This window comes from Pristiophorus japonicus, chromosome 10 (genome assembly GCF_044704955.1).
Source record: "Pristiophorus japonicus isolate sPriJap1 chromosome 10, sPriJap1.hap1, whole genome shotgun sequence".
NCBI lineage: Eukaryota > Metazoa > Chordata > Chondrichthyes > Pristiophoridae > Pristiophorus > Pristiophorus japonicus.
Genome location: NC_091986.1, coordinates 44830165 through 44853402, shown reverse-complemented (window position 1 = coordinate 44853402; position 23238 = coordinate 44830165). Strand labels below are relative to the sequence as shown.

The 23238-nt window shown below is 45.4% G+C and overlaps 1 protein-coding gene across 1 annotated transcript in view; it reads left to right on the top strand.

The window, feature by feature from the left end:
- The window catches only part of nalcn (sodium leak channel, non-selective), a 364870-nt gene that overhangs the window by 234262 nt on the left and 107370 nt on the right, over nucleotides 1-23238 (top strand). The window contains exons 20-27 of the mRNA XM_070891788.1: nucleotides 6196-6287; nucleotides 6402-6524; nucleotides 7677-7733; nucleotides 8484-8604; nucleotides 12091-12222; nucleotides 14055-14222; nucleotides 16734-16838; nucleotides 19543-19649. Coding sequence (XP_070747889.1) covers nucleotides 6196-6287; nucleotides 6402-6524; nucleotides 7677-7733; nucleotides 8484-8604; nucleotides 12091-12222; nucleotides 14055-14222; nucleotides 16734-16838; nucleotides 19543-19649 — 905 coding nt within the window. The remainder of the gene's footprint in view (nucleotides 1-6195; nucleotides 6288-6401; nucleotides 6525-7676; nucleotides 7734-8483; nucleotides 8605-12090; nucleotides 12223-14054; nucleotides 14223-16733; nucleotides 16839-19542; nucleotides 19650-23238) is intronic.

The following is a 23238-nucleotide window of genomic DNA, read 5'->3' as shown; positions in this document are numbered from 1 at the left end:
GCACCCCTGGAGAGACTGTGTCCACAGCTTATGAAAGGGGTTTTGAGACTCGTGCGTCCCCACAGCTTTTGCCTAGCCTGTGAGGCACCTGTGAGTGTCAAACACTCCTAACCCCTTCTTCCCTAGCCTGTGACACACAGTTGAGCGTTTTCGAGGCGCTCCTAGCTTCCCTTACACTGTTCTGACATAAGACTCACGATCAGGAGATGTAATACAATAGAACTGAGACAAGGTGATTCCAAGAGGAACAAGGTGTATCTCAACAAACAGCAATACACCAACAAAACAATCCCCCTAAATCCCACTAAACAGACACAACGAAAATCTTTACACAAGTTTAGCAGTACAATGCCCAACCTCCCACCTTTCCTGGCCGAACTGAGTTGGGAGTTCCAGGGACCAGAGGTTATACTCACTATTGTGCCTTCTGCAGTCTGGTGGTTTATTTCTTCTATCTTCGGTGTCTTCGGACACTGGTTTTCCTTCAGTGTCAAGAGGCTTGCTGGTTGTTGGATCATGAGGGCAGGGAACCACCCACACTACGTCGGAAACCCCTTTTTATAGCCAGATTATCCAGTCCGCCTCTCCTGCTGAAATCGATTCTTCCCATTGGTGGACTTTGTGATTTTGAAAAATGCAGCAGTTTTAGATTATTGCGGGTTTTTTCCATTGATGTTAACCTACTCAAGGTTTGAGTGGGTGTTGATTGCGTTGGCCTTCTGTAGCCATTGTGTAGGCCCTTGGGTTGTTTTGGGTTCCCTGGTTTCTGAAGGTCTGCATAATTTTCCTCCAATTCAGTTTTTCTAACCTACTCAAGGTTTGAGTAGGTGTTAATTGGGTTGGCCTCCTGTAGCCATTGTGTAGGCCCTTGGTTTGTTTTGGGTTCCCTAGTTTTCTGAAGGTCTGCATAATTTCCTTCCATCGTGTAAACATGGGGAAGACAATAGCCCGATAATGGCTATGAGTCAGTCCCACAGTTTTCGAGCAAGTGCTCTCCCATTGGCTTGAAAGCCCCATGCTTGGGGCTGGCTCTGTCCCACCATTGGCCCTCCGGTGTCCTCCCCCGTCCAATCACTGCTCTGCCAAGGTCAAAACGTCTCAGTTTCAATTCACAGCACAGACCGATCCCACAACCCTTTTCCTTCTGGGTAAAATGAGGGGGTTTTCGTCCTCCCCTACAACTGGATCAACTGGGCTTGTATTCACTGGAGTTCAGAAGAATGAGAGGGGATCTCATAGAAACGTTTAAAATTCTGACGGGTTTAGACAGGTTAGATGCAGGAAGAATGTTCCCAATGTTGGGGAAGTCCAGAACCAGGGATCACAGTCTAAGGATAAGGCGTAAGCCATTTAGGACCGAGATGAGGAGAAACTTCTTCACCCAGAGAGTGGTGAAGCTGTGGAATTCTCTACCACAGGAAGTTGTTGAGGCCAATTCACTAAATATATTCAAAAAGGAGTTAGATGTAGTCCTTACTACTAGGGGGATCAAGGGGTATGGCGAGAAAACAGGAATGGGGTACTGAAGTTGTATATTCAGCCATGAACTCATTGAATGGCGGTGCAGGCTCGAAGGGCCGAATGGCCTACTCCTGCACCTATTTTCTATGTTTCTATGTTTCTAGAAGCGTCAAGAGGACCGCTTTATCAGTTGAAGTGAAGGTTACACCTGCACTTTTATTCTATGCATCTGGATCGTTCCAAGCTACAACTTGGGATGTGTGCAATATTTCTCAACATGCAACATATGTCTGGATTCGGCAAGTGACTGCTGCATTATATGCCCAGAGGAATGACTACATAAAGTTCCCCATGACCGCCCAGGCAATGCGTGACAGGGCTGGCTTCCCAAAAGTACAGGGCTGCATTGATTGTACCCACGTCACCTTGTGAACACCTTTGGAGGATTCTGAGATGTACAGGAACAGAAAAGGCTTTCACTCCATTAATGTTTAGCTCATGTGTGACGACATGCATCGCATCATGTCAGTTGATGCAAGATACCCTGGGAGGATCCATGATGCTTTCATCTTACGCGAGAGCACTTTATCTGCCATGTTTCAACAGCAGCCAGAAGGGCACAGCTACCTACTGGGAGACAAAGGGTATGGCCTCGCCACCTGACTCATGATGCCCCTACGCGTAACCTGGATGGACCGTCAATACATGTCGCACATTGCGATGCGCAGCATAATTGAGAGGACCATTGACATCTTGAAACAGTGTTCCCGATGCCTGGACTATTCTGGTGACTACTTGCAATACACCCCTGAGATTGTCGGTTAGTTCACTGTTGTGTGCTGCATGCTGCATAACTTAGTCATCATGAGGCAGCAGTAGCTGGTAGTAGAAGACCTGAGGTGAGAGTGGCTGATAATGAGGAGGAAGATGCAGATAATGAGGAGGAAGATGCAGATGACGAGGAGGAGTAGGACGAGGAAGCCATGCAACTACCTGAACCCGGAGCACGATGGCGGAGATGGGCAGGCCGTCATGCCCCTTTAACGATTGCTCGAGCCTTGCGCCAGCAGCTCATCCGTGAACACTTTGCTGCCTGAAGGCTCAGCGCAATTATTCCACATAGACCATGTTTACTGTTTGGACCTGTTCCGTAATGTTGTGTTGTGTTAATGGAACAAATGATGGAAATGATTCTTGTTTACTTCAAAAAGTTGTGTAAAAAATAGAACAAATAATGGAAATGATTCTTCTTGAGTTCCAAAAGTTGTGTTAATAATGGAACAAATAATGTAAATGATTCAATTATAATTCAAAATATTTTTTATTCAAAAGTTTAACAAACATTTGTTTGTACTTAACTTTAATAAAAATATTCTTGAATCAAACTTTAACGTTTTCACTTAAGATTACTTACAAACTTTAAGATCACTTACAAACTCTAAGATTACTTAAAAATTTAAGATCACTCACTAACTTTGAAACTTGTAAATTTACATAACTTACAAAAAACTTTTCATTTGAGAACAATTACAACAGTAACAACAGCAGCAAAGAAAGGCTGCACCCATCTCTCCTCCACCTTATTCTAAGACCGCCTGTTATGCTTGGTCTTGGTGACTCCACCCGCTGGTGGTGGTGCAGTGTTTCTCGAGTTGGTATCAAGCTTATTCTTTCGAACATCTTGGGTAATGCGCACTTCTTGATGGGGACGGGGGGGGCAGGGCAGCCGGCAATGTGGAAGGCCCGGCTTGGGCCTCTTCAGAGTTGGAGTGGGAGTTGATTCTGTCAATGGGCGCGGGGTCTGGGCGTGTTCCCTTATTGCAGCAGCTAACTCCAACATTCCCTCCCTCATGTGCCCTGACAGTGTCTTAACTACCTCCAACATTCCCTCCCCCATGTTCACTGACAGTGTCTCACCTACATGTAACATGCCCTCCCTCATGTTGAGCAAAAAGTGTGTCAACTACCTACAACATTCCTTCCCTCATGTGCACTGACATTGTATCAGTTATCTGCGACATTCCCTCCCTCATGTTCCCTGATAGTGTTCCCATTTCTCATGTGAATGTTGTTACTTCTCCCGCCAGTCCCGATACCTCATTACCCACCCCACTGATGGTGTCCAGGAGTGATCGAGTAAGGTCAATGCTCTCCGCACTCATTGCCATCATGTGAACAACATCTGTTAGATCCTGCACCACAGGAGAGCGCGGTCGAGTTCTCCTTCCCCTCCTCACCCTGGATGTGGCTCGCTGCATCCCACTGGGACCCGCAGCCTCAGATGATGGGGCCCTGGGTTTACCTTTCTGCATCCAACTGGGACCCGCAGCTTGAGATGATGGGGCCCTGGGTGTGTCTCGCTGCACCTCACTGGAATCCCCAGCCTCGGACAGTGGGAAACCATGGAATGTCCCACCAACACTCAAACCACTACTCAGGGAAGGGACTGGCACCTCAATGGGCGGCACCTGCACCTCCTCCAAAGTGAGTACAACAGTGGGGGTTTCATCCATCCCCTCCCCCTCCCCCTCACCCTCATGCTCTTGGTCTGGAAGGTGGGATTGGAAGATGTTCTCCTCTTCAGGCTCATCCGCGTCAGAATCTTCTTCTGCATCGTCAGGGTTGGCCTCAAATTCTGCAAAAATATAACAGAACAGACAAATGGTTAGCAGCAGAGGATGGGGCAGGATGGGTAGCATGAGTAGGCTCACGCCGCGCAGGCAGCAGGCTGATTTGAAGGACCATGATGAATGACAGCACATTGCACCAACCGAAGTATAGCTGACGGAGACATCCCCATGAACCGATGCATGGCTAGCCTGTGCCGTACTTAACATTTAGCAAAGCCAGACTGTGGAATTTGAAGGACTTACCCTCCCCCTCGAGTGTGGGCCCAGCTTGTGCAGTGGTGATTGCTTTTCTCCAGGCAGGACGCATCAAAGCAGTGCCCCCTCTCTTCCAAGTGTGTCAGTGGCTGCAGATTTGCCGGGCCTCCTCCTGTTCGAGTTCTTTCTTGTTTGTTGTATGCCACTTTCCTCTGCAAAGATGAAAATATAACTTTTTAGAGAGGGTGTCTTTCTGCTGGGTGGGACATATATAGCTGGTCACATTTACAATTGCAATTCCAGTGAATAAATGAAAATATTACTTACACTAACTAAATGACCAAGGTTCTGTCATTTTTTGCACTGGGCTCCAGATCTCGTGGTGATCACCATTGCATAGAAATCTTCTGCAAGTTGGTTCCAGCGTTTCTTCATTTCTTTTGGTGAAACTTTTATGTGACCTCTGCTGGTGTCCAGCTCCTGCCATCTGGCCTCAATCACAGTAACTAGTGCCTCCACTTCATCCTGTAAGAAATTCTTGGTCCTGGCACCGCGTTGCATATTGATTTTTCCAATGAGAATTAAAGTTCTCACACACAACTGGCTCTTTAAGAATTGACGATTGCAGACCAGGAGCTGTACTGCGCATACGCGCCCATAGTAATCATGTCAAAAACTTCTTTTTTTTCAGGCATGCTCAGAAGGAGCAGCATCATTTTTCGGCACCACCCCCCGATGCTGCAGGACAGGCTGCGCGGCGCCAATTTCAAAAAATAGAACGGGCAAACTTGCCACATTTATTTTTGGAGCAGTTGTGGCCTAGAAAAACGGGCATAACTCTGCCAATGTACCAAAAAACGGCTTTGGGGAAAATTGAGCCTTTAACTATTGCCAAACAATCTCTCGGCCACTGAAAATGAATTTTTACAAGTGTGGAGTCTCATTCCTTCAGTCTTTTATTGCTGGTGACTTTAAAATTGTAAAATTTTAAATTAATCTTTTTTTTTACTTTTCCTTTCTGCCTGTTTTTCTCTCTCTCTCCTAATCCAATCTTTCTTTCCCTCTCTTTATTTCTCTTTCTGTACCTGATTTGACATTGAATTCACCCCTCTAATTCACATTTCCTTCGCAAGTTCTTAATTGCATTGTTAATTGCGTTGTTAATTTCACAATCCTTTGGGCTGATTGGTTACGGAGATACCCTGTTGCTTTCCCTGTTCACTCAGGTCCCAGGTGCCCTGTTACCCTTCGCTGTGATGTTATCAGCTTGCAGTTTCAGCCAATTGCCACGCAAAAAATGGAAAAACCTAAATGTGGAAGGGCAAATCTAACTAACGGCAGACCCTGTTAGTTGCCCTGACAAATCTGGCTCACTATTAGCATCAGTGCTAGTAATCCAGAGGCCTAGACTAATAATCCAGAAACACAAGTTCAAATCCCATCACAGCAGCTGGGGAATTTAAATTCCATGAATTAAAATAAATCTGGAATAAAAAGCTAGTATCAATAATGGTGACATGAAACTACCAGATTGTCAGAAAAACCCAGCTGGTTCATTAATGTCCTTTAGGGAAGGAAATCTGCCATACTTATCCAGTCTGGCCTACATATGACTCCAGACCCACAGTCAATGTGGTTGACTCTTAGCTGCCCTCCGAAATGGCCCAGCAAGCCACTCAGTTGTATAAGGCAGTTCAGCACCACCTTCTCGAGGGCAATTAGGGATGGGCAATAAATGCTGGCCTTGCTGGTGGCGCCCACATTCCATGAATGAATTTAAAAACAATTAGAACCATAAACTTCGATCTTGTTCTCAGTTACTGCCGTAACACTGGCTCCTTGTTTGTTAGGCTTTTTGGTAGCATAGATTCTCAATCCATGGAACAAATATCTATCTTCTCTCATCTAGCACTCCAACACAGTCCGATACCGAAATGCTCAGAGGGAAGACAGTGAAATAAAGATGATCCAGGAAAAGAAGGAACAAGCTGAAATGAAACGGTAACTTTTCTGCTCTCTGCAAAACGTTTTCAACTCATGTTTTGGTTTCGCCTTCTGAGAAACATTTCTGAACAAGGTCTTGATCAAAATTTTCCATCTTGCGTTTCACTTCAGCAAGGTTCAAGAAGAAGAGCTACGTGAAAATCATCCTTATTTTGACAAACCTCTCTTTATAGTTGGTCGCGAGCACAGATTTAGAACATTCTGCCGTGTGGTGGTGAGGGCCCGATTTAATGCGTAAGTCTCTTTCTCTCTCGCTCTTTGCAACAAACAAAAATGTTTTCTTATGTGCTTAGGTTTTTATTGACCCATAACCTGCTTCCAAGGTAACGGTGGGTTTAACGGCGCTCGCCCTTATTAATGTGTGAATCGTCCGGCGACTTGTAGCGAGGAAGAGATTGCCTGTGAGTTGCGAATCGCTACAAGTCAGCAGACGATTTGCGCCGCTCCGTCCGTTAGCCTCGCGGGAAGGGCATCTCGTCTGCAACCTCCCTGCGAGTTTCAGAAAATGGCTGCATTTGCACCACAAGTACGCTGGATCTCACCGCAGAGACATAGGGCAGGTATTTCATGTCGTAATGACCCTGTTACTGACGTGATTAATGGTCCTGACGTTAAACTCAACCTTGGAGACTCTGAAAGGGAACAATTGAAACTGTGCTGTCTCACTCCCGCAGGTAGTAAATTGTTCCTAGAGGTTTTTTAAATGTTAATTTTTTTTTAATGCTTACTAATCTTTTCTGTCCCTTTTTTCTCTCTCTCTCTTAATCCAATCTTTATTTCCCTCCCTTTCTTTCTCTTTCTGTATCTGATGTGACTCTAATTTACCCAATTTCCTTCTCCATCGTTTCTCTGTTTTTTTCTCAATCCTTAAATCTCACTGATCCCGTCGTTCACTGAGATCCCAGATGTCCCGTTGCCCTCACCGCGCATTTCGAGTGAGTTACAGGGCAAAAAAGAATACGATCTATCGGGTGAGGGAATAACTCCAATTCACGGCGCTCGCTGCAAGATGCCTCACTCCAGCAAAATCTGGACCTACGCGGTTATTTATCCAGCCTTGATCTTTTCCATAATTTCATTGTTATTACACGGTCACATTTGGGGGAAAGTTTGATGAGATAAATTCAAGCCGTAAACTAAAGACCTTGTGCAGCAGCAGGTCAAACAACTTAGGCTTAAATTATGAGGGCAGAAATTGTTGGCTTCTGCTACTGCCATGGAGCCTTGCAGTTTCCTCCCTATACTACAACAACAATTTATATAGCGCTTTTAACATAGTAAAACGTCCCAAGGCACTTCACAGGAGCATTATCGGACAAAATATGACACCGAACCACATGGGGAGATATTGTTTTCACGTATCACAACCAGTCTCTTATTTTACAGATTAAAGACTGATCCAATTACAGGAGCAGTTAAGAATACCAAATACCATCAACTGTAGTAAGTTCTATCTCATCTTGTTAATGAATGTGAGCAGTGTTGTATGTTAATTATGTCAAAAATAAAGTGTGACTGTTTGCATCTTATGAACCTATCACATGCAGTAATAGTTTGGAACTCTGCCCTGGAGCAACATCTATAAAGGTGACTTGGAAATTCCCAGCCCCCCGGCCCCTCGCCCCCCCCCCCCCCCAGCCCCCCGACTCCATTGGTTTAAGTGCAGTGTGAAACTTGCACCAGTTCTCCTCCGAGGCCATGTTCTCGGGAACGGGATTATCTCCACAGCCTGAGCAGGCTGCCAGCTCCTGGCAAGGTGCATCACCGGTTCTCCCATTGACTCCATCTGATCCCCTCCCCTCGTGAGGTGGAGTGGGATCCCCCAGAGCCAAGTGTGCCAAAGGGAGTGGGGGGGGGGAAATCACAATGATACAGCACAGAATGAGGCCATTCAGCCCATGGTACCTGTGCCAGCTCCTTGAAAGAGCGATCCAAATAGTTCCATTTCCCTGCTCTTTCCCCAGAGCCCTGCAATTTGGCTTCCTTTCCAAGTAATTATCCAATTTTCTTTTGAGAGTTACTATTGAATCTGCTTCCATCGTAGCACATTCCAGATCACAACAACTCGCTGCGTAAAAAATGTTTTTCCTCATCTTCCTCTCTGCTTCTGCCAATTACCACCAATCTGGTTATGGATATGATACGTTTTTTGTGATCTTCACTGTATAACTGTTTTATTGTACTATCTGCTAGTGATTTGCTTGGATTGGTCACCTATCTGGACTGGGTGATGATTGCCGTCACAATCTGCTCGTGTATATCCATGATGTTTGAAACACCTTTTACCACGGTTATGCACACTCCTACGCTACAGGTAAAGCCATGTCAGTAATGCGCCTGCACTTAAATTATTAAATATGCTACTTCCATCATATCATATACGTTAAAATATGGCATGTGTAATAAAAGCCTCTTATGTTTTCCTGTTAGCTCCCCAGTGATCCATTTCCACTCAGGTATTTTTCAATTTCATATAATTTTTAAATGAATTGATCACTGTGTCAGCCGTGGCTCAGTGGGTAGCACTCTCGCCTCTGAGTCAGAAGGTTATGGCTTTAAGACCCACTCCAGAGACTTGAGCACAAAATCCAGGCTGATACTCCCAGTGCAGTACTAAGGGAATGCTGCACTCTCGGAGGGAGTGCTACACTGTCAGAGAGCCTGTGCTGAGGGAGTGCTGCATTGCCGGAGGAGCAGTACTGAGCTGCACTGTCGGAGGGGCAGTACTGAGCTGCATTGTTGGAGGGACAGTGCTGATGGATCACCACACTGTCAGAGGGGCAGCACTGAGAGAGTGCTGCACTGTCAGAACGTCAGTACTAAGGGAATGCTGCACTGTCAGAGGGGCAGTACTGAGGGAGCGCTGCACTGTCGGAGGGGCAGTACTGAGGAAATGCTGCACTGTCAGAACGTCAGTACTAAGGGAATGCTGCACTGTCAGAGGGGCAGTACTGAGGGAGCGCTGCACTGTCGGAGGGGCAGTACTGAGGGAACGCTGCACTGTCGGAGGGGCAGTACTGAGGGAACGCTGCACTGTCGGAGGGGCAGTACTGAGGGAATGCTGCACTGTTGGAGGGGCAGTGCTGAGGGAGCGCTGCACTGTCGGAGGGGCAGTACTGAGGGAATGCTGCACTGTTGGAGGGGCAGTGCTGAGGGAGCGCTGCACTGTCGAAGGGGCAGTACTGAGTGAGTGCTGCACTGTTGGAGACGTTGTCTTTTGGATGAGATTTTAAACCTTCTGCTCTCTCAGGTGGATGTAAAAGATCCCACGGCCACTATTTCAAAGAAGAGCTGGAGATGTCTCCCTAGTATCCTGGTTAATATTTATTCCTGTACCCAAAATCTAAAGACAGATTGTCTGGTCATTATCACATTACTGTTTGTGAGAGCTTTCTGTGTGCCGTGTTTCCTATATTACGACAGTGACTACACTTCAAAAGTACTTCATTAGCTGTAAAGCTCTTTGGGACATCCAGTGATCGTGAAGGGCGCTAATGCAAGATTTTCTTTTTTTCAGCAGCAACAGACTTTGGACTCTTTCTCTTGTGATATGAATTTATCCACAGGCAGAATAATGCCAATGAGTAAACGTGCATAAAACCATTTGCACAACCTGTCCTCCTCCAGCCCCACAACCCTCCGAGATCTCTGCGCCCCCCCTCCAATTCTTGCCTCGTGCAATTACTCCACCATTGGTGGCCTTGCCTTCAGCTCTGGAATTTGCTCCCTAAACCTCTCCCTCCTCCAAGACATTCCTTAAAACCTACCTCTTTGCTCAACTGCCCTAATATCTCCTCATATGGCTTGGTGTCTAATTTTTATTGATAGCGCTCCTGTGAAGCGTTTTACTGTGTTAAAGGTGCTATATAAATGCAAGTTGCTGCTATGACATGGGCACACTCTTTGTTCATAGAATGGTTGCAGCACAGAAGGAGGCCATTCGGTCCATTGAGCCTGTGCTGTGCTCTTTTCATTCATTGGATGTGGCCGTTGCTGGCTGCCCTTTGAGAAGCTGGTGGTGAGCCGCCTTCTTGAACTGCTGTTCGTTGTAGCAGTTTGGTACAACTAAGGGGCTTGCTCAGCCAATTCAGAGTCAACCACATTGCTGTGGGTCTGGAGTCACATATAAACCAGACTGGGTAAGGATAGCAGATTTCTTTCCCTAAGGTACATTAGTGAGCCACAATCTGGTAGTTTCATGGTCAGTAATATGAGCTGTTTGTTCCAGATTTATTTAATTAATTAATTTTAAATTCCCAGTTGCCATGGTGGGATTTGAACTCATGTCTCTGGATTACTAGTCCAATAACATAACCACTATGCTACCGCTGTTTATAATTAGTAGGTTAGTCTGGGTTTAAAAATACCTAAGAAAATATGAATTAGGAACAGGAGTAGGCTATGCGGCACCTCGAGCCTGCTCCATCATTCAATAAGATCATTGCTGACCTTCGACCTCAACTCCCCTTTCCCGCTCGATCCCCAAATCCCTTGATTCCCCCAGAGTCCAAAAATCTTATCGATCTCAGCCTTGAATATAATCAATGACTTAGCATCCACAGTCCTTTGGGGTAGAGAATTCCAAAGATTCACAACCCTCTGTGTGAAAAAATTCCTCCTCATCTCAGTCTTAAGTGGCCAACCCCTTATCCTAGTTCTAGACTCTCCAGCCAGAGGAATCAATCTATCCTGTCAATCCCCCTCTGAAAATGCTTCAAATTTGTACGATTGATTTTGTACCTGGCCTGGAGCATCTGCAAATCACAAAACAACTGAATTCCACAATCTTAACGACACAAAAAGGGTTAAGGCACCAATCAGCCTTCCAACACTTTCATAAGAATATAAGAAATAGGAGCAGGAGTATGCCACAGCTCCTCGAGATCATTCAATAAGATCTGACTGATCTTCGACCTTAACTCCACCTTCCTGCACTATCCCCATAATCTACTTAATATCCAAAAATCTATCGATCTATTTTAAATATACTCAACCACTGAACCTCCACAGCCATCTGGGATAGAGAATTCCAAAGATTCACCATCCTCTGAGTGAACAAATTACTCTTCATCTCAGTCTTAAATGTCTGACCCCTTATGCCCCATAGTTCTGGACTCTTCAGCCAGGGGTAAACAACCTTTCAGAATCTACCCTGTCAATCCCCCTCAGAATCTTATATGTTTCAATGAGATCACCTCGCATTCTTCAAAACTTCAGAGAGTACAGGCCCAATCTACTCAATCTCCCATTATATATCATAGAATCATACAGCAGAGAAGGAGGCCTTTTGGCCCACCGTGCCTGTGCCAGCTTCTTGAAAGAGCTATCCAATTAGTCCCACTCCCCCTGCTCTTTCCCCATAACCCTGCAAATTTTTCCTTTTTCAAATATTACTTAAAGTGAAATTAATTAATCTCCTTGAGACTTTCTTTTATAATTCAGAATAAATGGGAGTTGACGACGATTAAGGCAAGTTCGAGATTATTCCCAGAATGATGTCTTTTGTGTTGCAATTCCAAATACGGAGTCCATGAATCACAGTGATGTTACTGAGCCTTGACAGTTACTATTGGATCTGCTTCCACCGCCCTTTCAGACAGCGCATTCCAGATCACAACAACTCGCTGCGTCATTTTTTTCCCCCTCATCTCCCCCACCCCCCACCCATCCCCCTCCCCAGTTTCTTTACCAATTATCTTACATCTGTGTCCTCCTAGTTACTGACCAGAGTTATTTGATGAGATATGATTTGTGAATCCATTTTGTGGACGTTTACATTTATTGCTGTTTTGTGTTGCAGATTGCAGAGTACGTGTTTGTAATATTCATGAGCATTGAGCTCAACCTAAAAATTTTGGCAGACGGGCTTTTCTTCACGCCTACAGCTGTCATCAGGGACTTCGGAGGAGTGATGGACATCTTTATTTATCTTGTAAGCCTTTCAGTTTATGCATCGTACCTTAAAACTAAGTTCCCAAGGCCAGCTATTGAGATCTCTAAACAACAAGACTACACAGTGATAAATATCAGCTCTGATAAAAAGTGAGCTGAATGGAAATAAAGGACAAATCTAGGATATGTGCACAGTTCTGGTCTCCAAATTAAAAAGGATGTCGAGGCATTGACGGAGATGCAAGAAATATTTACCAGAACTGAGAGGTTATAACTATCAGGAAAGACTGAACAGGCTGGGGGCCTGAAATTCAGGATCCTGATAAGGCTCGTTATCGCCATTTTGCGGTGGCCATGCGGCGGAATCGAGTGGCCGTCGCATTGCAGTCGATTGGCCGCCACGAGCCAAATTCACCTCAGGGATTTTTCGGCCTGTATCCAATTCCGCCCCGCTGCTGCCGACCGCCCCAAGCGCATCATCACCGCCGCTCTCCCGCATCTCCATCCCACTCCGCGCAAAATTTACCTCAAAAAATCTTTGCTCCGCCGCGCGGTGCCCCCGATAGCTTTTTCTGTCAGTGCGCCTTGTTTTGTGTGTGTGAACCACGGCAACATGGCGGCCCTTCAAGGGGCGGGCACATTGCCATGCCCGCCATGTTTTTTTTTTGCTGGCTGACTTCCCGATCGACCCGACAATTATGGCCCCAGGTTCGGCCGGGCCACCAACAGGCAGCCTGGCACCCCCTCTTCAGTGCCAGGCCGCTGGTCTGGCCGAAACCCTCCCTGGTGGCCCAGTGGCCAAACCTAAAAAATCGCTGCGTCTCGCCCCTTTAAATGAGGGGAGAGACATGGTGACGCACACGCGCACTGATGTCACCACCTGACTGACAGTGGCGGAGACTCGGTCCCTCCCCAAATTCCGCTCCCCACAAGCACTTACCGCCGTACTTCCGCCCCGATTATGACCGACTTCCAGCCTGCTCGAAGAAAAGATTAGCCTGAATATCGATCAAGAGTCGACCTCTTCCGAGACGGCGCTAAAAACACTTAAAAAATTGTAAGTGCGCCAGCTTTCTGGCGGGCCTGAATTTCGGCTTTATTCTCTAGCAAAGAGAAGATGGACAGGGTGACCTAATACAGATCTTTAGATTATGAAGGGGTTCAATAGGGTAGATGTAGAGAAGATGTTTCCACTTGTGGGAGAATCTAAAACTAGGAGCCATAAATATAAGACAGTCACTAATAAATCCAATAGGGGATTCAGAAGAAACTTCTTCATCCAGAGAATGGTGAGAATGGGAACTCGCTACCAACGTTCCCTCGAAGCTGCGTGGCCATGCAGCTCTCTGCCAGTGCTGCCCAGCCTGGGACCAGCTTTTCCAATTTTACAGTTTGTGCATGTGCAAAACAGTGAATGGGCCGTGCACCCAACAAAACATTGCTCGCTACCACATGGAGTGGCCGAGGCCAATAGAATAGATGCATCTAAGGGGAAGCTAGAGAAGTACGTGAGGGAGAAAGGGAATAGAAGGTTATGCTGATAAGGTGAGATGAAGAGGGGTGGGAGGAGCGTTGTGTGGAGCATGAACACCAGCATGGGCTAGATGGGTCGAATGGCCTATTTCCGTGCTGTATATTCTATTTCGATGTGCGTATAAGGAGTAATGTTTGTGGTTCCAGTGTGGAACCTCACTTCTGGGAGTTGATATTGAGAATTTGAGCATGCTTTCTGTCTCCTCATAATTGCACCTGGAGTGAGTTTAGCATTCATACCCACAGCTATTAGACTTGTGTTTTTTATGTTTTTTGTGTTGTTGTGCCTGGGAAGGATATTTTCTGGCTTTAATGCTGCTTATCCTTTCTGTTGTGCAGCAAAGTTTGATCTTTCTGTGCTGGATGCCACATAACGTTCCAGCCAAGTCTGGGGCACAGCTTCTGATGATGCTTCGGTGTCTAAGACCACTCCGCATATTCAAGTTGGTTCCTCAGATGAGAAAAGTTTTACGGGAATTATTTAGTGGTTTCAAAGAGATACTTCTAGTAAGTAGCCATCTATGTAAAACCTTTCTGTATCTTCTAATGTAACATACAACATCCATTGTAAACCTGTTCCACCATTCAGTGAGATCATGGCTGATCTGTAGTTTAACTCCACCGACCTGCCTTGGTTCTGTAACCCTTAATACCCTCAACCTAACGAAAATCTATCGATCACTAGCTTGAAATTTTCAGTTGACCCCCAGCCTCAACAGCTTTTTGTGGGAGGGAGTTTCAGATTTCCACTATCCTCCTTTGTATGAAAAAAGTGCCCCTGAACGTCCTGGCTCTAATTTTAAGGTGATGCTCCCTTGTTCTGGACTCCCCCTCCAGAGGAAATAGTTTCTCTGTATCTACCCTATCAACTCCATTAATCATCTTCGATACCTCAATTATATCATCCCTTAATCTTCTGTATTGCGAATAACCGGAGTGATAATGCACTGTTCGAAGCCTATTGTGTTGTAACACATCTGGTGACATGAGTTCAAATCCCATAACGGCAGTTGGGACATTTAAATTCAATTAAATAAATAAATCTGGAATAAAAAGCTAGTATCAGGAATGGTGACCATGAAACTACAGGGATTGTCGTAAAAACCCATCTGGTTCACTAATGCCCATTAGGGAAGGAAATCTGCCATCCTTACCCGGTCTGGCCTATATGTGACTCCGGAACCACAGCAAATGTGATTGACTCTTAACCTAACTCTGAGATGGCCCAGCGAGACACTCAGTTATATCAAAAACCACAACGAAAAACTATAATCCATACGGACTGCAGCGGTTCAAGGCGGCTCGCCACCACCATCTCAAGGCAATTAGGGATGGGCAATAAATGCCGGCCTTACCAATGACCTTCACATCCCGTGAATGAATGTTAAAAAACACTTGCATCTGATATATGGCCATTGTGAGAAGTGTGTATGGTGCTCAGGAGCCTGCTGTTAAGGGCACTAAAATTATTAATGGGTTCATAAGGCCATAATGCATTCTCAGCACCTAACAAACACTGCAGTCACTCTTAGTAAGCTCCTTCAGCCATGTTGTGCCCTTTTACCCAAAAGCGATTGAGCCCAGTAGTTGTGGAAGGAGCAGGGGTTTGGCTAAATTATTTCAGTGCTTGGTAATTGTTTTTCTTTCTTTTAATGTGATGCGCAAACATCTAGCTTTCTAAACTTGGATCCAGTTTCCCATTTCCAAGTGTTAGGGAGTGCTGCAGTACTGTCACACTGCTAAATCTCTGTAACCTCCTCCAGCCCCACAACCATCCGAAATATTTGCGCTCCTCCAATTCTGGCCTCGCGCATCCCCGATTTTAACCGTTCCACCATTGGCGACTGAGACTTCAGCTGCCTGGGCCCTAAGCTCTGGAATTCCCTCCCTAAATCTCTCCACCTCTCTCCTCTTTTAAGTCGCTCCTTAAAACCTACCTCTTTGACAAAGCTTTTGGTCCTAATATCTCTTCATGTGGCTTGTTGTCAAATTTTGTCTGATAGCGCTCCTGTGAATCACCTTGGGACGTTTTATTACATTAAAGGTGCTGTATAAATACGAGTTGTTGTTTAAATAGTAAGTAGTTGCCTTGGTGGGCTCCCCCTCTGTACTTACTGACTTTAGAGGAGGAAAAGGAGCATCAGATGAGACACAAAAGGGAGGTTTACTCATTCCCTAAGAAATCAAAAAAAGACCCGCCCTTTTAGCACCTTTCATGACCTCAGGATGTCCGAAAGCGCTTTGCAGCCAATTAAGTACTTTTGAAGTGTAGTCCCTGTTGTAATGTTGTAATTTACACTGGCCAGGGCAGAGTTACGGATATGTTTCTGAGAAGATGTGCTTTAGGAGACTACGGTTCCCAAGAAAGGTCATGACAGACAATCCAGGACAAGGAATGTCAAGGTGGCAGCAGCCTTCATTTTTTTTTTGTTACCATCATGTCTTTCCAAACAACAATAAGAGCTATGTATCGAATCTCCCAACTCATAGAATCATGGAATGGTTACAGCACAGAAGGAGGCCATTTGGTCCGTCGAGCCCATGCTGACTCTCAACTAGTCCCACTCCCTGCCCTTTCCCCATAGTCCTGCAATTCTTTTTCCTTCAGATTCTCAGCCAAATCCTTTTTGAAAGCCATGATTGAGTCTGCCTCCACCACCCTTTCAGGCAGTGCATTCCAGATCCTAACCATTCGCTACGTTTAAAAAAAAATTATATCATCGCCTTTGGTTCTTTTGCCAATCACCTTAAATCTGTGTCCTCTGGTTCTTGACCCTTCCACCAATGGACACTGTTTCTCTCTCTCGACTGCCCAGCCCCCTCATAGAATGATACGTGGCTCTTTGAAAGAGCTATCCAATTAATCCCACTATCCTCTGCTCTTGCCCCATAACCCTGCAAATGTTTATTTTTCAAGTATTTTGCAATTCCCCTTTTGAAAGCTGCTGTTGAATCTGAATTGACTATTGACTTTGAGCATGCATTATTCATTCTCAAGATAACCTTCTCTTCCTTCAGGTTTCAATCCTTTTGCTGACACTTATGCTCGTTTTTGCAAGCTTTGGTGTTCAGCTTTTTGCTGGGAAACTTGCAAAGTGCAACGACCCACACATCACGAGACCGGTAAGACATCGATCATCATTAAGCTGATAATGAAACTCCATCTTTCTCAGTCATCTTTAAATTTGTTTGAGCTCATTTGAGTTTGTTTCCCCGAGAGCAGGGGCTTGCAAAACAGCAGGGCCTGAACTTGGTGGCCTTACCGCCTACTGCCACCGGGTTTTTTGGCCGGTCTCCCTTCGGTGACAGTTTCTACTAGGCCTCCCGCCGGCGGGAGGGGAGGACCACTGGGAACTGCCCACTGACAGCCACTAGCGCGCAAGGCGCGTAAGTGTCCTCCCGCCCACCGGGCTGGCAGATTCCTCCGGGCGGGAGTCTGGCGGCAGCAGGGGGATGGACCGCTGCGTGAAGGCAGGTCTAACCCCAACGGTAAGTAAGAAGATCTGCAAAAAAAGGTTAGTGAACTTCTTTTATTTATTTTTTGTTCAGTGATTTAGGTGCATGAAGGGTTTCCAGTGTTTTTTTATTAATTTTATGTACATTTTTATTTTTATGTGTGGTTTCCCCCCCGCCCCCCCCCTTGCTGGGCCCGACTTAATCCTCGGCGACACTTTGGCGAGGAATGCATTTGCCGCCGAGATTGGGAGCTCCCGCCCGCTGCCGCCCAAATTCAGGGCGTAAATCGTTTTTTTTGCTGCCGGACGGTACTGTCGGATCTTTTAGAGGAATCTTGCTGGCAAAGTACCACCAGGTCTCTCCGCGTGCCTTTGGGTGGCACTTGGGCGGGCCTTAGCTTTCACCAAGTTCAGGCCCAAAATCTTTGAAGCTGCGGTGATTTTTTTTCAGTTGAGAGCTTTGTGAAATATCACGGTCAAGCGTAAACTTGTTCAAGCTAATTTCTTATCAAGATTGTCACTGTTCAGAAATGTTTAATATTTAGCTCTGAATCTATTTTGCTCTTGATGCTTCAATGATCTAATTGCCTTTAGTCCTGTTTAAACTTGTTAAAATGTGCAAGTTTCTCAAGTCAGTCAATTGCAACTTCCAGAGACTGGCCAATTTGCATTGAGCCCCCATTGTGAATCTTTGGTGCTGTGCGCCATGTCGCCCACGTTAATTACCATCTTTATTTCTTGAGCATTTGATATTTGATGTGGAGTCCAAAAAAGGCATCACTTTTAACTAACGGAGAACGGGGGGAGAAATGCCGCGCTAGCGTTGGCAAAGAGGTACCCCACCGAGCCCATCTGCTGCTTGGAGTCGAAGTGAGTGTAATTGCCCTGTAAGATGGGCCCGGCTAGAGCCGTCTGAACTCAGTGCCTGCCAGATATTCTCATCTTTGTGGTCTGCTCACACTGTGACTTCCTTCTTTTGGATAATTTCCACAACCTCCTCCAGTGACGCCTTTCACAGACGAACAGTTGGCCAATGCTGATTTGTAAAAATAATCATCCAAATCCAACTCCACTGTTTTGAATCTTCCTATTTATTGTGCAATGGTGGTTATATGACCTAATATGTTTTTTAAACTAATTTTTAACAATACAATTAATAGATACGTTTTTTTTTAAATGACCAAACTTTGATATTGTTGACTGATTTTATATGAGGGTTATTCACTCTGTCATTCTGTTGCAGTGGGTACCTGGCTTATATGTTTCTATACAGTCCCCACCACTTAAAACACCCACCTTTAAAACAGGCAGTTGCTCACGGAATGATACAGCATAGATGGAGGCCATTCAGCCCATCATGCCTGTGCTGGATAATTTCAGCCAAAACGTGATGACCAGTAACGTGCACGAACGTCAATTTCAAATTTGCCGTTTAGAGCGCCATAAGTGCTCCATTTATTTCAGGCAGAAACAGCTGTGTTTACAGTACCAGTTCGCACCTCATTAAGGTGGACTGAATGCAAGAACAGACAGAAGTAAATAGCACCTCATTAAGGTCAAATTACCCCTTTGTGTACTTAAGCTCTTCTTAATAACTGGTAAGGGATTACAGTTTGTAACAGGCACGGCCTGCAGGAGCAAACATGACTTCCAGGAACATAGGAACAGGAGGAGGCCTGACAGCCCTTCGAACCTGTTCCACCATTCAATGAGATCATGGCTGGTCTGCGACCTAACTACATATGCCCGCCTTTAGCCTAGATCCCTTAACATCTTTGGTTAACAAAAATCTTATCAACCTCAGATTTAAAATTAATAATTGATCGAACATCAATTGCCATTTGCGGAAGCAAGTTCCAAACTTCTATCAACCTTTATACTGCCCATCGCGTATCGCGGGCAAATCGCGATCACATTATAACCCCACTATAAATGTTGTTATCTTTTAAGCTTTTAGGAGAAGGGATACTTCGGTAACAAATAATACACTGGGACAACGTTCCCTGAAATTAAGTTTGGCGCCTCACAGCCCCTTTAAGTGGCTGCGTGGACCATTCAAAATACCATGCATGCGTGGTTGTTGCATTGAAACATAGAACATAGAAATTAGGTGTAGGAGTAGGCCATTCGGCCCTTCGAGCCTGCACCACCATTCAATAAGATCATGGCTGCTCATTCAACCTCAGTACCCCTTTCCTGCTGAACGGGATCCCTGGAGTGCAGCTTAGAGGGAACATTGTGCTGTGGCTTCTTCAGTAAAGTTATTTTACATCTCACAGCTTTTAAAAAAATCTGTTTTTAACTTATCTCAATGATAAAGTAAATGCTGGAATATTTTGCAGATGGTTAGTGTGCCATGTTCTGTGTTTTAGGAGCTTTGTCACGGGATGTTCAGGATCAATGTCAGTGTCTCAAAGAATCTCAACCTGAAGTTAAAAGCGGACGAGAAAAAGCCAGGATTTTGGGTTCCTCGAGTTTGGTAAGTCCAAAGAAAAAGAACAAAATAAAGCAAGACATTGCATCAGGAAACGGCAACGATGCAGAGTTGCTGAGGAGAATCTGTCCAAAATAAATGTTATACAGGTTGTACCTTCCTTATCCGGGACTCCCATATCTGGCCCCACCCCTCGTCTGGCATCATTCCTGGCGGGGCGGGGGGGGCGCATGCGCAGATAAATTTCTTCGTACTCACCAATATTCTCTGCTGTCCTGAAGACTCCTTCCTCTGGTCTGATTCTGAAGGCACTGGTTGCCTAAGTGGCCTTGAGGGTGTGTATTCAAGTCGGCGGGGAGAGAGAGGTTCAACCTGTACTACTAATAATTATATTTTGAATGAAATTATAAATAAAAGCTTGATAAAAGTTTTTTTTTAAAGAAATATATTTAAACCCCCCCCCGCAGCTGAGCTTGACCATTATCTTTCTCCTCGATGCCGGGGTTAACAGCTGCCTCCTTCTCGTCGCCCTGCTGGAATTCCTGCAGCCACAGTCCTGGGGCCGGCCGATCCTCTGCTCAGCACTCCCTCCGGGAGATCGGGCCAGTGGGCCACGTCCTTGGCCCGGCTGCTCCTTCCCACAGTGCTCCCTCCAGTGGCGGGGTGGTGGGGGGGGGGGCAGGGGGGGGGGCGATGCCCTCAGGCCGCACCGACTCTTTGTGCCCGCTTGGGCCACGCCGCCTCCCGCTGGTGCTGCCGACACTTCGGGAAGGATAAAGGAAAAAAGGGAAGCTTATGTCATATACCGACGGCTAACTACTGTCGAATTTCTAGAGGAATATAAGAAGTTCAGAGGTGAAATTAAAAAGGATATTAGGAATGCTAAGAGAGAGCATGAAAAATTCTTGGCATGTAAAACCAAGGAAAACCCAAAGATGTTCTATGACTATATTAAGAGCAAGAGGATAACTATAGAAAGGGCAGGGCCTATTAGAGACCATGAGGGTAATCTGTGTGGAGGTTTCTTAATGAATACGTAGCATCTGTTTTTACAAAGGAAAGGAGCAATGTAGATACTGCTAGCGAGGAGGAGTGTGAAATAGACATAGGGAGAAAGGAGTTATTGGGCATTTGGCAGTTTTGAAAGTGGAAAAGTCCCTAGGCCTGGATGAAATGCATCCCAGGCTGTTGAGCGAAGCAAGAGAGGAAATAGCAGAGACTTTGACCATCATTTTCCAGTCCTCTTTGGATTCAGGCATGGTGGTACCCTTGTTTAAGAAGTGAGAAAGGGATAGGTCGAGTAAGTATTGGAAAAAATCCTGAAGAACAGGATAAATCTACAATTAGAAAGGCAAAGATTAATCAGGGACAGTCAGCGCGAATTTGTTAAGGGAAGATCGTGTTTGACTAACCTGATTGAATTTTTCGAGGAGGTAACCAGGAAGGTCGATGAGGGTAGTGAGTATGATGTAGTGTATATGGACTTTAGCAAAGCTTTTGATAAGATCCCACATGGCAGACTGGTCATAAAGGTAAAAGCCCATGAGATCCAGGGCAAATTGGCAAGTTGCATCCAAAATTGGCTTAGAGGTAGGAAGCAAAGGGTAATGATTGATGGATGTTTTTGTGACTGGAAGGATGTTTCCAGTGGGTTTCCGCAGGGCTCAGTACTGGGTCCCTTGCTTTTTGTGGTGTACATCAATGATCTATATTTGAATATAGAGGGTATGATTAAAAAGTTTGCAGATGACACTAAAATTGGCTATGTGGTTAATAATGAAGAGGAAAGTCGTGGACTGCAGGAGGATATCAATCTACTGGTCAGGTGGAGGAAAGGGTGGGTGAGGAGTTTGGTTTGCCACACACTCCTTCCGCTGCCTGTGCTTGTTTTCTGCATGCTCTCGGCGACAAGACCCGAGGTGCTCAGCGCCCTCCTGGATCCACTTCGGGCGGTCTTTGGCACAGCACAGAAGGAGGCCCATCATGCCTGTGCCGGCTCTCTGAAAGAGCTATCCAATTAGTCCCATCACCCCCTGCTCTTTCCCCACAGCTCTGCACATTTTCCCCCTTCAAGTATTTATCCAATTGCCCTTTTGAAAGTTACTGTTGAATCTGCTTCCACTGCCCTTTCAGGCAGTGCTTTCCAGATCATAACAACTCGCTGCATTAAAAACATTCTCCATCTCCCTTCTGGTTCTTTTGCCAATTTCCTTAAATCTCTGACATCTAGTTACCAACCCTCCTGCCACTGTAAATAGTTTATCTTTATTTCTCTGCAAAAACCCTTCATGATTTTGAACACCTCTACTAAATCTCCCCTTGACCTTCTCTGCTCTAAGGAGAATAACCCCAGCTTCTCCAGGCATTTTAATAAGATAGTTTTTAAAAAAATGTCTCATTTATTTTCCTCCTTTCCCATATTTGGCTTCCATATGGAGCTGTGTCCCTGGATGGAAGGATAAGCATATATTCCACTCCCAGGAGCTGGAAATTCTCATCTTGACCTGACCTGGAGATATGTCTCTTCTACCTTTGTTTCTCACCTTGTGAAATAGTGCTGGCTCTTGTTCAGTTCCTCTCCATGCAGCACTGCCATGATCAACAACAACAAATTGTATTTATATAACACCTTTAACATAGTAAAACATCCCGAGGCACTTCACAGGAGCGATTATCAAACAAAATTTGGCACCGGGCCACATAAGGAGATATTAGGACAGGTGACCAAAAGCTTGGTCAAAGAGGTAGGCTTTAAGGAGCGTCATAAAGGAGAAGAGAGAGAATGAGAGGTTTAGGGAGTGAGTTTCAAAGTTTAGTGCCCATGCAGCTGAAGGCACGGCCACCAATGGTGGAGCGATGAAAAGTGGGGATGGGCAAGAGGGAAGAATTGGAGGAGCGCAGAGATCTCGCAGGCTTGTATGCCCAGTAGTGGCAGGTTGCAGTTTATAATTCCACTACTAATTCAAGGATTGATATCACCACACTGTGAGGCACGAAACAGTAAAATGTTACACACCTGAAATAAACTCAGCGGATTAAGTCTTTTATAGAAGTACTCCACTGATACATAGTTACATAGAATATATAGCAGAAACTGGCCATTCAGCCCAACTAGTCTATGCCGATGTTTATGCGCCACACGAGCCCCCTCCCACCCCTCTTCATCTCACCCTATCAGCATATCCTTCTATTCTTTTCTTCCTTTTGTGTTTATCTAGATTCCCCTTAAATGCACTATACTATTCTCCTATATGCAGAAAATGATTCCAAAATATTATCCGTCTTATGAAAGTGAGTACCTCTTCCACCAACTGCTGACCTTGCATCTGCGAGCCTCTCCTTCAACATTCTCTTATTTCCCATCCGCACTGTTTTGTCACTGAAGCAGCATTTCCATGTGGTAGCAAGTTCTACATTCTCACCACTCTATGAGTAAAGAAGTTTCTCCTGAATTTCCTACCGGATTTATTAGTGACTATCTTATATTTATGGCCCCTAGTTCTGGTCTCCCCACAAGTGAAAATATCGGGGCAGAAATTCAGGTCCGTAAAAAAGCTGGCGAACCTCCCGACGTTTTGGAGCCACCACCGCTGAAATTTTGCGGGCGGCCCCCGATCCAAATTCAGCCCCAAAA